The 17,500-nt window shown below is 37.4% G+C and overlaps 2 protein-coding genes across 2 annotated transcripts in view; both read left to right on the forward strand.

Annotated features, from left to right (window-relative positions):
* Positions 1-3,244, forward strand: part of cyyr1 (cysteine/tyrosine-rich 1) — a 12,342-nt gene extending 9,098 nt beyond the window's left edge. Inside the window, exon 4 of the mRNA XM_079812081.1 lies at positions 2,113-3,244. Within this exon, the coding sequence (XP_079668207.1) occupies positions 2,113-2,246 (134 nt within the window). The 3' untranslated portion in view covers positions 2,247-3,244. The remainder of the gene's footprint in view (positions 1-2,112) is intronic.
* A 7,523-nt stretch (positions 3,245-10,767) lies between these two features.
* The window catches only part of appa (amyloid beta (A4) precursor protein a), a gene marked incomplete at its 5' end in the record, with an annotated part of 48,696 nt that continues 41,963 nt past the window's right edge, over positions 10,768-17,500 (forward strand). The window contains 1 exon segment of the mRNA XM_079811930.1: positions 10,768-10,782. Within this exon segment, the coding sequence (XP_079668056.1) occupies positions 10,768-10,782 (15 nt within the window).

Here is a 17,500-nt window from a genome sequence, read left to right on the forward strand (position 1 = left end):
CACTTTTATGATGGATAGAGACACTTTTATGATGGATAGATGCACTTTTATGATGGATAGATGCACTTTTATGATGGATAGATGCACTTTTATGATGGATAGATGCACTTTTATGATGAATAGATGCACTTTTATGATGGATAGATGCACTTTTATGATGGATAGATGCACTTTTATGATGAATAGATGCACTTTTATGATGGATAGATGCACTTTTATGATGGAAAGATGCACTTTTATGATGGAAAGATGCACTTTTATGATGGAAAGATGCACTTTTATGATGAATAGATGCACTTTTATGATGAATAGATGCACTTTTATGATGAATAGATGCACTTTTATGATGGATAGATGCACTTTTATGATGGATAGATGCACTTTTATGATGAATAGATGCACTTTTATGATGAATAGATGCACTTTTATGATGGATAGATGCACTTTTATGATGGACAGATGCACTGATGCACTTTTATGATGAATAGATGCACTTTTATGATGGATAGATGCACTTTTATGATGGATAGATGCACTTTTATGATGGATAGATGCACTTTATGATGGATAGAGACACTTTTATGATGGATAGATGCACTTTTATGATGGATAGATGCACTTTTATGATGGATAGATGCACTTTATGATGGATAGAGACACTTTTATGATGGATAGATGCACTTTTATGATGAATAGATGCACTTTTATGATGGAAAGATGCTCTTTTATGATGGAAAGATGCACTTTTATGATGGATAGATGCACTTTTATGATGGATGGATACACTTTTATGATGGATAGATGCACTTTCATGATGGATGGATGCACTTTTATGATGGAAAGATGCACTTTTATGATGGAAAGATGCACTTTTATGATGGAAAGATGCACTTTTATGATGGATAGATGCACTTTTATGATGGATGGATACACTTTTATGATGGATAGATGCACTTTCATGATGGATGGATGCACTTTTATGATGGATAGATGCACTTTTATGATGGAAAGATGCTCTTTTATGATGGATAGATGCACTTTTATGATGGATAGATGCACTTTTATGATGGAAAGATGCTCTTTTATGATGGGAAGATGCACTTTTATGATGGATAGATGCACTTTTATGATGGATGGATACACTTTTATGATGGAAAGATGCACTTTTATGATGGATACATGCACTTTTATGATGGATAGATGCACTTTTATGATGGATACATGCACTTTTATGATGGATAGATGCACTTTCATGATGGATGGATGCACTTTTATGATGGATACATGCACTTTTATGATGGAAAGATGCACTTTTATAATGGATAGATGCACTTTTATAATGGATAGATGCACTTTTATAATGATAGATGCACTTTTATGATGGATAGATGCACTTTTATAATGATAGATGCACTTTTATGATGGACAGATGCACTTTTATGATGGATAGATGCACTTTTATAATGATAGATGCACTTTTATAATGGATAGATGCACTTTTATAATGGATAGATGCACTTTTATGATGGACAGATGCACTTTTATGATGGATAGATGCACTTTTATAATGATAGATGCACTTTTATGATGGATAGATGCACTTTTATGATGGATAGATGCACATTTATGATGGATGGATGCACTTTTATGATGGATAGATGCACATTTATGATGGATAGATGCACTTTTATGATGGATAGATGCACATTTATGATGGATAGATGCACATTTATGATGGATAGATGCACTTTTATGATGGATAGATGCACTTTTATGATGGATACATGCACTTTTATGATGGATAGATGCACTTTTATGATGGATAGATGCACATTTATGATGGATAGATGCACTTTTATGATGGATAGATGCATTTTTATGATGGATAAATGCACTTTTATGATGGATAGATGCACTTTTATGATGGATACATGCACTTTTATGATGGATAGAGACACTTTTATGATGGATAGAGACATGGATAGAGCGTGGGTGTGTAGACTTGTATATCCACGTTGTGCATATGTAATGAGATGATCATATTTTGATAAGCAGCATATCCTCCTCCTCCTGTTCCTCCAGTAAGAGCCGGTTCTGTCCTCTCTTTGGCAGGTCCTCCTCCTCCGTACAGTTATGATTATGAGATGTATCCTCCAGATCTCCGGCCGCCTCCATACACGCCGACTCCACCCAGAGCCACAAACTACTCCCCACCTCCACCCTATCCAGGCGACAGCAGGAAATGAGCCTGCGTCCGTGCCCTTGTTCTGCTGCTGCTGATGAAGATGAAGATGATGAGGATGAGGATGAAGATGATGAGGATGATGAGGATGAGGATGAGGATGATGGTTGCACTCGGAATTGCACAAAATCCCTGCACGACACAACACCAGCGCTCTGGGAATAAAGCCGAGGATTTCGACCGCGAAGATGCTCAAAGATGGGGATTTGAATATTTTTTTATATTAATGCCATGGACATTTACGGTCTCACAGATCTCATGAAAGTTATTTCAAGCAGCATGAGACCAGGACATGTGATTTGATTAAATATGATTTGTTCAAAATCAGTGTTTCTTTTATAACAAATGAAAATGCAATGACATAAACTGTTAATATGGGAATAAACGTCATGTGTGTTTTATAGAGTACCATTACGAATACTTGATTAATCCACTGAGGGAGTAATATGATCATGAATAAGGCAGCTTGTATGTGTGTGTAGTTTGTAGGTGCATTCATGCGGAGATTCCAACTTGTTGAACTCGTAATTACAACTTGTAAACTGGGAGTTCCGACTCTGTTTTGGTGTTACATTGTCGAAATTTACGGTAATTACGACATGGCGTGAGTACAGCATATTGTACTCTGAGGACAAAATGTTCACTTGCTGCCTAATATATCCCACCCACTAACAGGAGATGAAGAGATCATCAGTGTTATTCACTTCACTGGTCATAATGTTATGGCTGATCGGTGTATATGCATACAGTTATTGCTGCTGCACCATTTGTTATAATTTTGTTTTATTCGTTGTGGTCTTTATAAGCTCATTTTCACATACAGACATTAAAATACAAATACATTTAATTTAGAAACCCTCTGAATGTCCACACGGGGGCAGCAAATAACACATAATTATACATAATATGGCATTTAATGCCTTTATTTAATTATTTTACAAATGTAAAATAAAATGCATGTATTGAATGAGCAATAACGACATAAGGTATAGTTAAAAAGCTAAAAAAAAAAAAAAAAGATTATATTTGAAAATTTATATTAAAAACGTATTAAAATATTACTATATTAATATATTTTATTAATCCTAAAATGTAATTTCAGGCAAACAGGCTGAAATAAAAAACAATAATAAAATTTAAAAAGACAATATTTATATTTTGTTATTATTATATTAATGTATTTTATTCCTAAAATGTATATTTCAGGCACACAAGCTGAAATAAATAACATAAAACGTAAATATATATATAAGGTATAGTTAAAAAAGCTAAAAAATAATAAAAAACTATTATATTTGAAAATTTTAAGTAATAAAATAAAAAACGTATTAAAATATTACTATATTAATATATTTTATTAATCCTAAAATTTCATTTCAGGCAAACAGGCTGAAATAAACAACAATAATAAAATTAAAAAGACAATATTTATATTTTGTTATTATTATATTAATGTATTTTATTCCTAAAATGTATATTTCAGGCACACAAGCTGAAATAAATAGCATAAAACGTAAATATATATATAAGGTATAGTTAAAAAGCTAAAAAAATAATAAAAAACTATTATATTTGAAAATTTTAAGTAATAAAATAAAAAACGTATTAAAATATTACTATATTAATATATTTTATTAATCCTAAAATGTAATTTCAGGCAAACAGGCTGAAATAAAAAAAACAATAATAAAATGTAATAAAAAGACAATATTTATATTTTGTTATTATTATATTAATGTATTTTATTCCTAAAATGTATATTTCAGGCACATAAGCTGAAATAAATAACATAAAACGTATATATATATATATATAGTATAGTTAAAAAGCTAAAACAATTATAAAATCTATTATATTTGAAAATTTTAAATAATAAAATAAAAAACCTATTAAAATATTCCTATATTAATATATTTTATTAATCCTAAAATTTCATTTCAGGCAAACACGCTGAAATAAACAACTAAACAATTAAAAAAGATTAAAAAGACAATATTTTTGTTGTTATTATATTAATGTATTTTATTCCTAAAATGTATATTTCAGGCACACAAGCTGAAATAAATAACATAAAACATAAATATATATATATATATATATATAAATATATATAATTTAAATTAAATTAAAAGTAAAATATTTATAAAACAAGGTAAGATGAAGGTTGTAGATCTTTGTGTAGTCTTTGATTTGATTTGAATGTTCTTTTGCGGTATTTTCAGTGTATTCCATGCTCCCCCTCCTCCCGCGCGTCCATTCCCGCACGCGTCAGATGACGCGCTGTTCTGACTCGCCTTCATCGCAGGCGCATCGCATTCTTCTGGGAGTCGACACGAAACACACACCGACATTTTACACCAAACGGATATATTAACTCGATAAACCCGGCGCTGTTTGTTGGAAGCTCAGAGAAGAGGAGCAGAATGGGCTGTCGAGAGCTGTTCATGTTACTGATGGTCGCGACGTCGACGCTCGCCGAGGTAAGAAATCGACAAAAGATCCCAGCGACGCCGAGCGCTGATCAATGTGACCACGAATGTAACCAGGCGACACAATGTTACGGACACGGCACTGTGATTCCGCGGTATTTAAAACCGCCGCGAGTTACATTTCCAATCGATACCAAACACCGCGACGACGTTTGCGTTCAGAATTAGGTTAAATATAATAATAAATAAAAAAAAAGATTATTTTTAGAAGTCATATTACCTAAGAAATGATCGGCTACAATATCGCGTATTAATATTTCTCGCGCTAAATCGCTTATGTATCGCGCGATAAATCGGCGATGTTTTATATCATCCAGAATAACAACAAATAGCCTACAGTGTAAGAGATACACCAAATTAATATTAATAAGCAAGCAAAACTGTCTCGCTGAAGGCGATCTGAACCTTAAATGCGCGATGTGACATCATCGCGTATATTAATTTCTGTTTTATATCGACTGTGTTTTGGTGTAGATCCAGTTAAAAGGAGGAACAGTGGCCTTGGGTTGGGATTAAACATCGGGGATCATGATGGGATCACACACGAATCCTCTAGGAATCAAATGAGATAGCGGCATATAGCGCTATTGGATAATCTGGAATTGAGTCAGGATTTATCCTAAATTATGATTCGCGATTCCTTCATGGTTTTATTCGCGCAAATCGTCCGTGTTGTTGTCAGTGGGCGCGTTTAGAGAAAATATTTTTATGATGTCGATGTTTCTTTAAGACGCGACTCGTTTAAAAGTGTCAACGCGCTTGGAAACGTCCCGTTCCGATACTGCAGATACACTGTGTTTCGAGGAACACACTATTTTTAAACGCTAACAATCTGTTTAAGTGTATTTTTACTTTAAGACACCATTGTTTTGCTCTGGTCTGAGCCTGTAATCCTCCTCGCCGCAGTCAGTTGTGCGTCTCCAGTGTATTCTCACCACATTTCCAGACTTTTGAAGAATATTATAAAGAGCAACTGTGCTTTTTTTGTGCATATTCCATGGCATTCTTGATGTCAGTACCATTACACATGAATATTGTATAAAATACCATTGTTTTACCCTCTGATTCTATCCATCACACGCATTGCGATTGTAATGAAGCTCTATTTATCAGATATAGATGCTAATAAACAACATTAGCCTCGAGCTCATGTGATGAAGTTTTGAGGATAAATGCATTATATTAGTGGTGACCGAGTTGAATTGCTTTCACGTTTGGTGGTTTGTGGTTTTGTTGGTCTTGCCAGTAAAAGGTCTGGAGTAATGGAGGTTTGACAGATGTTAAAACAGACACTGAAGTCGCTAAATAATGATACGATATAGCTAAAAAATAGCTGTGGATTTTATTGATACTGATTGGACACACTGCCGAAAACATATGAATCAACTGATATGTTTAAAATGGACACTGAATGAAAAGAAACATAACATGTTGAACTTTAAAAAAAAAAAGAACCATGAAAACTAATGTACTTTTAAAATATAAATATGAATATATTAATTATTCAAATTAGTTCATAGTGCGTCAACTAATGTTAAGAGCTACAACTCTTAATACGTAAAAATGTATGAGTAAATATTGGAATTAACAATGAACAATACGTTTAGTAACCTTAGTTAGGATGCACCGATAATTCTTTATATTTGATTTGATTTTGATTTGATATCTTTATTTCGAAAAGCTGATAACCGATATGTTGGCCGATAAATCTTATTTTAATAATTTTATATAATTTTAAGATCCGATAACGATAATTCTTTATATTTGAAAGCCTAAATTTGAAAGAAAAGCATGTTTTGCAGTGTGGTTTTACCTGTGGTGATATAAATAGAGCACTAGGGCTGTAACGATTTGTAACGATAATTTTTTTTTGCCATCATAGTTCACTGATAAGGTTTGTACTGTAAATATCACTTTCAGCAGTTATTATCTATGGGGTAGATTTCTGTTTGTTGTACATCAGATTAGGGCTGGGCGATATGGCCTCGATAAAATCTTTTCATATCAGTCGATATTGATAATAATCACGATAAATGTAAAATATTTATTCCTTTCAAATTTAAAGGCAGATTTTTGCTCCGAAGTGAAAGTTATAGAAACTAGACTATTACTGGTGGTTTTAAACTACTCTTTATAGTCAGAATATGCCAAACACTTCACGGTTTTGAGCTTTTCCAGTCATTTTTCCTTAAATAAATTACTTAATAGAAAAAATGTATATCTTAGTTTCTGCATGTACTAACGGGTGATATTGTTTCTAGTCATGAAACAGGTTTGTTTTTTGATTTTATATAATTTTTATATAATTTTAAGATCCTTTTTTATAGGGATGCACCGATATGAACATTTTGGTCGATACCGATAATTCTTTATATTTGAAAGCCGATAACCGATATATTGGCCGATAAGTCTAAATCTTTATATGATTTTTGATTTTATATAATTTTAAGATCCTTTTTTATAGGGATGTACCGATATGAACAGTTTGGCCGATACCGATAGCCGATAATTCTTTATATTTGAAAGCCGATAACCGATATATCGGCTGAAAAATCTTGAATCCAAATTTTAATATATTTCTTGAGACCCTGATTACAAAAACAAGTCTCACCGTTAAAAGCCATGTCCCAAACACACAATTATGATGTTCTCGTTATAATGTTATGTAGCCGATATGACAGACTTGCACTGAACTGTATTTTCCTTTTTTTCACATTTTTTATATCGTTACACCCCTTATGAAATGCCAAGTAAGAAAAGCATGTTTTGGAGTGTGGTTTTACCTGTGGTGATATAAATAGAGCACTAGGGCTGTAACGATTTGACCAAAATAAAAATCTCAATTAATTGAACATTTGACCTTTTTTTTTTCTGCTTTCTGCTTTCCTTTTTTTGCCATCATAGTTCACTGATAAGGTTTGTACTTCATTTGTACAGCAGATTAGGGCTGGGCGATATGGCCTCGATAAAATCTTTTCATATCAGTTGATATCGATAATTATCACGATAAATGTAAAATATTTCTTTCTTTCAATTTTAAAGGCAGATTTTTGCTCCTAAGTGGAAGTTATAGAAACCAGACTGTTACTTGTGGTTTTAAACTACTCTTTATAGTCAGAATATGCCAAACACTTCACGGTTTTGAGCTTTTCCAGTCATTTTTCCTTAAATAAATTACTTAATAGAAAAAATGAATGTCTTAGTTTCTGCATGTGCTAACGGGTGATATTGTTTCTAGTCATGAAACAGGTTTGTGTCGCCTGACTTTGGCATATATCTTCAGCTGCAGTATTAATAATATTACATGTTTTGTCTTAGGAATGCACATTTGACAGTGAGTTGACAGTAGTAGCTTGAGTTAGGAGTTAGATGTACATTTATGTTCATCAACAAAAACACGGCCATCTGTAAAAATGGTAACAACCTCATTTTTATATGGTAAAACGTAAGAGTTTTATTAAAATGAACCATTGGTCTTCCATAATATCATAGATTTAGATCATGATAACCACAGTTAGAAACATGCTCTTCACTACCATGGTCAAATCTATCTAGGCTGTATGGTTTCTATGGTATTTGTGTGAAAAACAGTAGCCTAAAAACATTTAGTAGCCTATAAATGCACATTCTATAGCTAAATAAAAATACTGTAAGAATATTCCATTACTCCTTTAATACATGTCTATCTACATTAATAATATAAAGCAATTCTATATGAATATATCCCACATTTCTGCCACATTCCCATGCGGTGGAGTTGGTGTTACTACAGTTATTCATGGTAAATTATTAAGATGGAAAAGCCTTCTGACTGTATCATTGCACACAGCGTTTCTCCTGTTTGTCAGCGCTGCTTTATCTGGCTTTAAAATTGTTTAAGGGTGTGTTCACACTTGTAGTTTGGTTCGTTTGGTCCGGACCAAAAAACAAAAACAAAACATCTAGTCCTGGGGCCTGTACCAGGAAGCCGGTTTAGCTGGCTAGCCAGATATGTTTTAGCTTAGTTTGTGCCAATCCTGGGTTTTAGAGACCATTAAAGTTGCTTGGCTTTTAGCAGTGTTCATCTCCGTAGTAACTTTAATATATTCTGTCAATAAACATTTTTTTAAACCAAACTTTTATTTTGACGGGTTGCCGAAAGTTGCCGAACCAAAGGCATAGGGATACGGTCACAACCTGATTGGTCGGCTTTTATGACGTATATTTCGCGATCTTGTTACATCACATCCTGTTTTTGGTTGGTTATACATACATGTATACATGTATGCATTTGGCAGACGCTTTTATCCAAAGGGACTTAGATTGCATTCAAGTTCCACATTTTGTGAGTTCTTGCTTTCCCTGGGAATCGAACCCATGACCTTGGCGTTGTTAGTACCATGCTCTACTGTTTGAGCCACAGGAAAGCCAATGGTTCACAATAGGGATCGACCGATATGGATTTTTTTAGTGCCGATACCGATTTTTTTTCATCAGCCTTAGCCGATGAGCGATACGGGCTGCCGATTTTCTGGAGCCGATATTTGGAGCCGATACTGCTTTTGCTCCCTCAATTTACAACATAAAAATGACACAATGATCAGGACGATAACAATTTAAAATCTACAATTTAAAAAAAGGAACATTTATTGAACTACAAAAAACAATATTTAACAAATAGTAAAAACAGGTGAGGTAGAACAAGAAGTGGTGAAAATAAATTCTGAAAATAAATATTTAAGCATAAATAAAATAATTACACTATTTATACACTAACTATTTACAACCTAGTCATTTAATGGTTACGCTCTAAAAAATGCTAACCCAATTGCTGGGTTAGTCCATTTTCAACCCAACCCAACCCAAGCATTGTTTAGAGTGTAGGTGCACTTCACTTAATCTCTTGTAGAGCAACACCAGCGGTAATTCAGGAGAAAATCTCCCAATGCTCCGCGTGAAACTTCAGTCTTTCCACCTTTTACCATCGTGTCAATTCTCAGTTGATTTTGATTAATATGCGCGAGGGAGAGCGAGAGAGTGTGAAGACGGTGAGAGCTGCCCTGTGGACGCCTGTCTGGAAATAATGCAGGGGAAAAAATCTCGGCGAACGCAGCAGCCTTGTATCGGCCGACCGATATCGGCCGATATATCGGTCTAACACTATCGCACAGCCTTAAGGCCTGTTCACACCGGGACGATTTTCGCGCGCGTTTATCGCCGACGTTTAACGCCTCATGACTAAACAATGGGTGCCAATGTGAGTGTTCACACCGACGCGTAAAACGCCAGGCGTAAAAGCGTCATTTAAAAAAAAAAACGCCTCGGGTTCGTTTTTTTATTTTGACGTGGCGCGTTAAAAACTGGCCGACCAATGAGATCAGCGCTTTTGTTCACGTGCCTGGAGCTGCTGAAGTGACAGTAAAACACGACTTGGTGGCGCTCAAGCACAAAATCGGTCTTGCCGAGCACACATTGATACGACGAAGAAGTAGTAAGTAGACAAAGAAGAAGATGAGCTGCTAATGCTGCTTGCCAGTTAGCACAAGTGTGTGAATGGTTTTGGCCATAGACATAATATATCTGTGGTTTTGGCAAGCACGTAAATACTGTCTCTCTTCTTCTTCTGTGTGACGAGCGAGTGTCAGAAGCGTAAGTATCTTGTGTACCGCGAGCGCATCTACTGAATGTGCACGTTCACTCGGCGCATCGCCAGTGGAAATCGCTTGGGTGTGAACACTCAAGACGCGCCGAAAAACGGCACGAAAAACGCTGGCGATAAGCGCGCACAATATTCGTCCCGGTGTGTCCAGGCCTTTAGTAGCTAATATTTCCTCTTTGACTTCTGTAGACGTTGAGTGAAGGTTAAGGTTACATAAGGGCCAAATATGAGCCTGTTATTATCAGTGTGTATTAGCACCAATACTGTAACACAAAGTGTCTTTGTGTTGATCTGTTGTTGGTGCTCCAGTTAGCCTTTCATTCAGAACTATAGATGTGCAGAGGTCTGGTGTAGCGGCGGGGGTTTGCTCTGAATGCCGGGCTTTGTTTGGCTGGAACATGGCGTGTCAGCAGGTGAGAGATGCCCATGGCCAACACAACAGCTTCTTGAATAATCAGGATGAGCCTGTGCAAACCTGCTGGGCTGGCCGATGGATGGAGGACGGTCGGCATCTATTCCTGTGCCAAAACATGACATTAAGCAGCGAAATCTCAACGACTTTAAAGCGTTTGACCAGTTTCTCAATGCTTGTCTTCATTTTTCTACACTGTGATGATTTTTCAATGTCATAAATAAAGAATATTAGAGTGTGTTATGAGGAAATGGGGCTGCACAATCAATCACATTTTGTAATCGTGATAACAATTACGGAAGCCACAATTATGTAATCATTCAAAGGCACGGGTTTCTCAGAGCGGAAGTCGTCATAGTTGGGTTAAATATTATAGCTGTGAATGAGAGAATATATTAAATATTGTTTTGTGTGCCCATTTGCTCAAATAGCAAAAGAAAAAATGGATGGATGATGCATTGGTGGATGATGGATGGATGGAAAATAGATGAATGGATGATTAATGGATGGATGGATGATGGATGGATGATAGATGGATAGATGTATGATGGATGGATGTATGATGGATGGATGGATGGATGGATGATGGATGGATGGATGGATGGATGATAGATGAATGGATGGATGATGGATGGATGGATGATGGATGGATGGATGATAGATGGATTGATGGATGGATGGATGGATGGATAGATGGATGGATGGATGGATGGATGGGAGATGGATGGATGGATGATAGATGAATGATGGATGGATGATAGATGGATGTGTTATAGATGGATGATGGATTGATGGATGGATGGATGATAGATGAATGATGGATGGATGATAGATGGATGTGTTATAGATGGATGGATGGATGATAGATGGATGGATGGATGATGGATGGATGGATGGATGATGGATGGATGGATGATGGATGGATGGATGATAGATGGATGTGTTATGGATGGATGGATGATGGATGGATGATAGATGGATGGATGGATAATAGATGGATGGATGATAGATGGATGTGTTATAGATGGATGATGGATGGATGATAGATGGATGTGTTATGGATGGATGATGGATGGATGATAGATGGATGGATGGATGGATGTGTTATTGATGGATGAATGGATGGATGATAGATGGATGTGTTATGGATGGATGATGGATGGATGATAGATGGATGGATGGATGGATGGATGGATGATAGATGGATGGATGATGGATGGATGGATGGATGATGGATGGATGATAGATGAATGGATGGATGATGGATGGATGGATGATAGATGGATGGATGATAGATGAATGGATGGATGATGGATGGATGGATGATAGATAGATGGATGGGTGCATGGATGGATGATGGATGGATGGATGGATGATGGATGGATGATAGATGAATGGATGGATGATGGATGGATGGATGATAGATGGATGGATGATAGATGAATGGATGGATGATGGATGGATGGATGGCTGATGGATGGATTTATGATAGATGGATGGATGGATGATGGATGATGGATGGATGGATGGATGGATGATGGATGGATGGATGGATGGATGGATGATGGATGGATGGATGATGGATGGATGATGGATGGATGATGGATGGATGATGGATGGATGATGGATGGATGATGGATGGATGGATGGATGGATGGATGGATGGATGGATGATGGATGGATGATAGATGAATGGATGGATGATGGATGGATGGATGGCTGATGGATGGATTTATGATAGATGGATGGATGGATGATGGATGATGGATGGATGGATGGATGGATGATGGATGGATGGATGGATGGATGGATGATGGATGGATGGATGATGGATGGATGATGGATGGATGATGGATGGATGATGGATGGATGATGGATGGATGATGGATGGATGGATGGATGGATGGATGGATGGATGGATGGATGATGGATGGATGGATGATGGATGGATGATGGATGGATGATGGATGGATGATGGATGGATGATGGATGGATGGATGATATGGTAATAATATGAACTCAATTTCTGGTGTAATTCAGTGTTAATGCCGCTTGTTTCTGAGTGTAAATCTCTTCTCCACCAAAGGTTTTCAGTGAATCGGTTCCTCTGATAGGTCAAACACACTGCATGTAAATCAATGATTGATTTGCGCTAGTTTTGATGTGCAATATTAAAATCTTTTAGTAAAAAACATTGCCAAGTGTTGTTATATTGGTGCTCATAAATAATGCAAAAAAATGAATTGTTCATTTAGTGTTTTAAAACAATATTTGACTGTATTTACAGGTATTTTAGAGCAGATGTGTAAGTAATGATCCTCCCAGTGATGATGGACGGATTCATGCGATCAGACGGGGCGTATATATACCCCAGTGCACCTGTCGCCATGGAAACCGCCCCGCAGGGGGTCGTTCATAACGAGAGCGCTGCGAATTACACACCATATATCATATGTTTCTAGTGCTTAGATTTGACCTCTGACCTGCACACCCACCCCGTTCCGCATGGCCGCCGCTGCCTCGTCCCAGTGGAGGAGTAATGCTGGGACAGGTGTGTTGCATGTCAGCAAAACGTGCACTTTCTGTGAAGCTGCTTTGAAATGATTAGTGAAAACAAAAGATAGCTGCGAGCTGGCATTACCAGGGCCAAGCGCAAAGAAGACAAGACATGCCAAAATGGCTGGCAGTGTCAGATCAATTAAACACATTTAAGATGTTTTGAGGTAAAAATGCATTGTAGTCTATGGGAATTTCATGTTTTGTTCTATTATAGCGCCAACAAGTGGCACAATCCTACCGTTTTTTGTATGTGTCCGCGGAGTGAGCCCATACATGTGTGTGTCAATTTTAGTGAAAATATCTCATTTCGTTTTGGAGTTATAGACATTTATGTGAAAAAAAAACACGTAAAATGACTGACACCTGACTTTGATTGGATTTTACTGCCCCTTACTATCAATATTTTGACATTTGGGCATTAGCATGTAGCTATGGACCTATGCTTTCGAACTTCTGACACTGGTTTCATCTCGATCGGACTAGCGGTTTTGAAGATATCAACTAACGTTTTTAAAGCGCTAAATTACAACGCTGCACAAACCATACGCCGAAACCTGGCAAGTCTGGTATCGTTGGACTCTGCAAGGATACAGGAGACAAAAAAAAGTTACTCCCATGAAAATAAGTCAATCACACCCAAAGTTAAAAGCGTCTGAAGAAAGAAATCTCCATGTATGCGCTGTTTCGAAACTTCTCAAGCTCCTTCAGGGCATCGTGATGATGACCCATACCGAGTTACGTAACAATCCGTTCATACGTTCATAAAATACAGCATTTTAGCACATAATTCAAAATGTCCGACAGCCAAAAATGGCCGATATGGTAAAATTTGATATTTAACAAGTCTATTTTTATTATTTTTGGACAAACGGTTCAGAAGTTATAAGCAAAAATAGCAATTTTTCGTATCTCCGGACCAGTAGGTGGCGCTGCAGGTTGCCTCAGGTCATGCTTGTGATAACATGTACCAAGTTTGGTTTGAATGCGATAAAGCGTTGCTGAGATATAGCCTTGTCTGTATTTTCGCAACCGTTATGTAAAATTAGTTTGAAAGTTTATCGAAAACGATTTGACGAATCAACTTGAATTCCATAACTTTTTGTTGGCACCGCCTGAAGATGATCTGGTTCAATTTTCGTGCAAATCGGACGAACCGTCTAGGACGAGTTCGCAAAAGTAGGTTTTTGGAAAATTCAAAATGGCGGGAATTTTGTTTCTAGCCCTTAGGGTTCAAAAGTTATTAGCATAAACATGAGTAAAAATTTAGACAGGTGGTGGCGCTAGAGGGATTGAGTTAGAGACTTCAAATTTGCTATGGTGACAGCTCAGACTGTCTTCTGTGAGTGTGCCAAATTTCATAACTTTTTACCATACGGCTCTATGGGCGGCCATAGACTCTCTTGGCAGAAGAAGAACGCTAACGATTTAATTAACGATAAATTAATTAAATCTATAAACTGATTTATTATAACTCATACCACACTTCCAGCGAACAGGGAAAGCTATGAACAAACTTTCTTCCAGTAACGTTAATACAACGTTTGTTCAACGTTATCTGGTTCCCAAAAACCATTGGACGTTCATGTAACATTTTTTAAATATTAGTTTTTTCCGTTTACCTTGACTCTGAATTTTTTAGCAGTCAAAAAGCATTATTAATTGAAATCATGAAATATACAATTTAGCAACAATTTATTAAAAGTTTTACAAAAAAAATTCCCCTCAAATTGCATTTTATTTTTTACCAAATTCTTTGTTTTCTGTTTTCTGGATTTCATTTTTTAATGGTTAAATTCATTTTTAATAATGAAAAAAAAAACACGTCTACTTAACTAAATTCATAAAAACAACAATTTTATATATATATATATATATATATATATATATATATATATATATATATATATATATATATATATATATATATATATATATATATATATATATATATATATATATATATATATATATATATATATATAATTTTTTTTTTTTTATCACAATTTTTGTGATTTGTGTAGTTTCTTGTAATCAAACAAAGACATAAAACATTTCATTTATCTTTTAATAATTTGAAATTAAACTTTTTTTTGCTGCACAATTTAAAATTAAAACATGGAAGAAAAATTGTAACGGTAATATATTTCTGTCAAGTTAAAACCGGACTTTTATTTTGAACTGTGCATTTTTAATGCTGTTCTTACGACGGCATTGGGCAGTTTTGATTTATACGCTGTTGAATATCTGATGATTGTGATATTTGATGCTTCTATCGCTCGTTCCTGCTTCTTCTTCGCCTGTGTTTTGATCCGGAGATTCTGTACTCTTTCAGAAGATGCTTAGTAAGAAAGGGAAAGAGGCTGTTTGTGAAATGATTTGTCCTTCCAGCGGGCCTGTTTCCTCTTCAGAATGCAGTAATGGCGGTGCAGATGTCGGATCAACAGCGGCTCCGTGTTTGCTGGTCTCGTGGGTTGCTCTTGCGCTATAATTAGCGTTCCTCAGGAGAGCGGGGCGCGGCACATGTTCCTGTCTCTGCTCTCCTTCCCTCGCACATTTCCTGCCTTCCTCTAAACTCCTGTGATGTTTCTATTACAGACCCGTAATCACTTCCGTTTGGCATCAGCCCTTTTCTCTCAGTGTCTGAGACCGTTCGGCTGAAGATTCTGAACCCCGCCTCTCTGAGAGCTACTCTGCTGTAATTGGTCAGAAAGCAAGCGCTCATTATCATATCTGAATCTCAGCTCTTGACACACAGTGATAGGAACAATAGCGATGGCGTGAGTTTGACCAGATCAATCTCAGCAGAAAAACAGCATCTTCTCCACATGAACAACACCAACCAAACTCTTCCAGCCTCAGAGACGACTACAGTGTGTGAGGGCGGGGCTAAGAGACGCTGTTCAGCCAATCAGGAACAGAGGCGGGCATTATGCAAATTAACTACAGTGAGTGAGGGCGGGGCTAAGAGACGCTGTTCAGCCAATCTGGAACAGAGGCGGGCATTATGCAAATTAACTACAGTGAGTGAGGGCGGGGCTAAGAGACGCTGCTCAGCCAATCAGGAACAGAGGCGTGCATTATGCAAATTAACTACAGTGAGTGAGGGCGGGGCTAAGAGACGCTGTTCAGCCAATCAGGAACAGAGGCGGGCATTATGCAAATTAACTACAGTGTGTAAGGGCGGGGCAAAGAGACGCTGTTCAGCCAATCACGACCAGAGGCGGGCATTATGCAAATTAACTACAGTGTGTGAGGGCGTGGCAAAGAGACGCTGTTCAGCCAATCACGACCAGAGGCGGGCATTATGCAAATTAACTACAGTGAGTGAGGGCGGGGCTAAGAGACGCTGTTCAGCCAATCTGGAACAGAGGCGGCATTATGCAAATTAACTACAGTGTGAAAGGGCGGGGCAAAGAGACGCTGTTCAGCCAATCACGACCAGAGGCGGGCATTATGCAAATTAACTGCAGTGTGTGAGGGCGTGGCAAAGAGACGCTGTTCAGCCAATCACGACCAGAGGCTGGCATTATGCAAATTAACTACAGTGTGTGAGGGCGGGGCTAAGAAACGCTGTTCAGCCAATCACGACCAGAGGCGGGCATTATGCAAATTAACTACAGTGTGTGAGGGCGGGGCTAAGAGACGCTGTTCAGCCACTCACGACCAGAGACAGGCATTATGCAAATTAACTACAGTGAGTGAGGGCGGGGCAAAGAGACGCTGTTCAGCCAATCATGACCAGAGTCGGGCATTATGCAAATTAACTACAGTGTGTGAGGGCGGGGCTAAGAGACGCTGTTCAGCCACTCACGACCAGAGACAGGCATTATGCAAATTAACTACAGTGAGTGAGGGCGGGGCAAAGAGACGCTGTTCAGCCAATCATGACCAGAGTCGGGCATTATGCAAATTAACTACAGTGTGTGAGGGCGGGGCTAAGAGACGCTGTTCAGACAATCATGACCAGAGGCGGGCATTATGCAAATTAACTACAGTGAGTGAGGGCGGGGCAAAGAGACGCTGTTCAGCCAATCATGACCAGAGTCGGGCATTATGCAAATTAACTACAGTGTGTGAGGGCGGGGCTAAGAGACGCTGTTCAGACAATCATGACCAGAGACAGGCATTATGCAAATTAACTACAGTGTGTGAGGGCAGGG

This window comes from Gobio gobio (assembly GCF_949357685.1).
Source record: "Gobio gobio genome assembly, chromosome: 3".
Lineage (NCBI taxonomy): Eukaryota > Metazoa > Chordata > Actinopteri > Cypriniformes > Gobionidae > Gobio > Gobio gobio.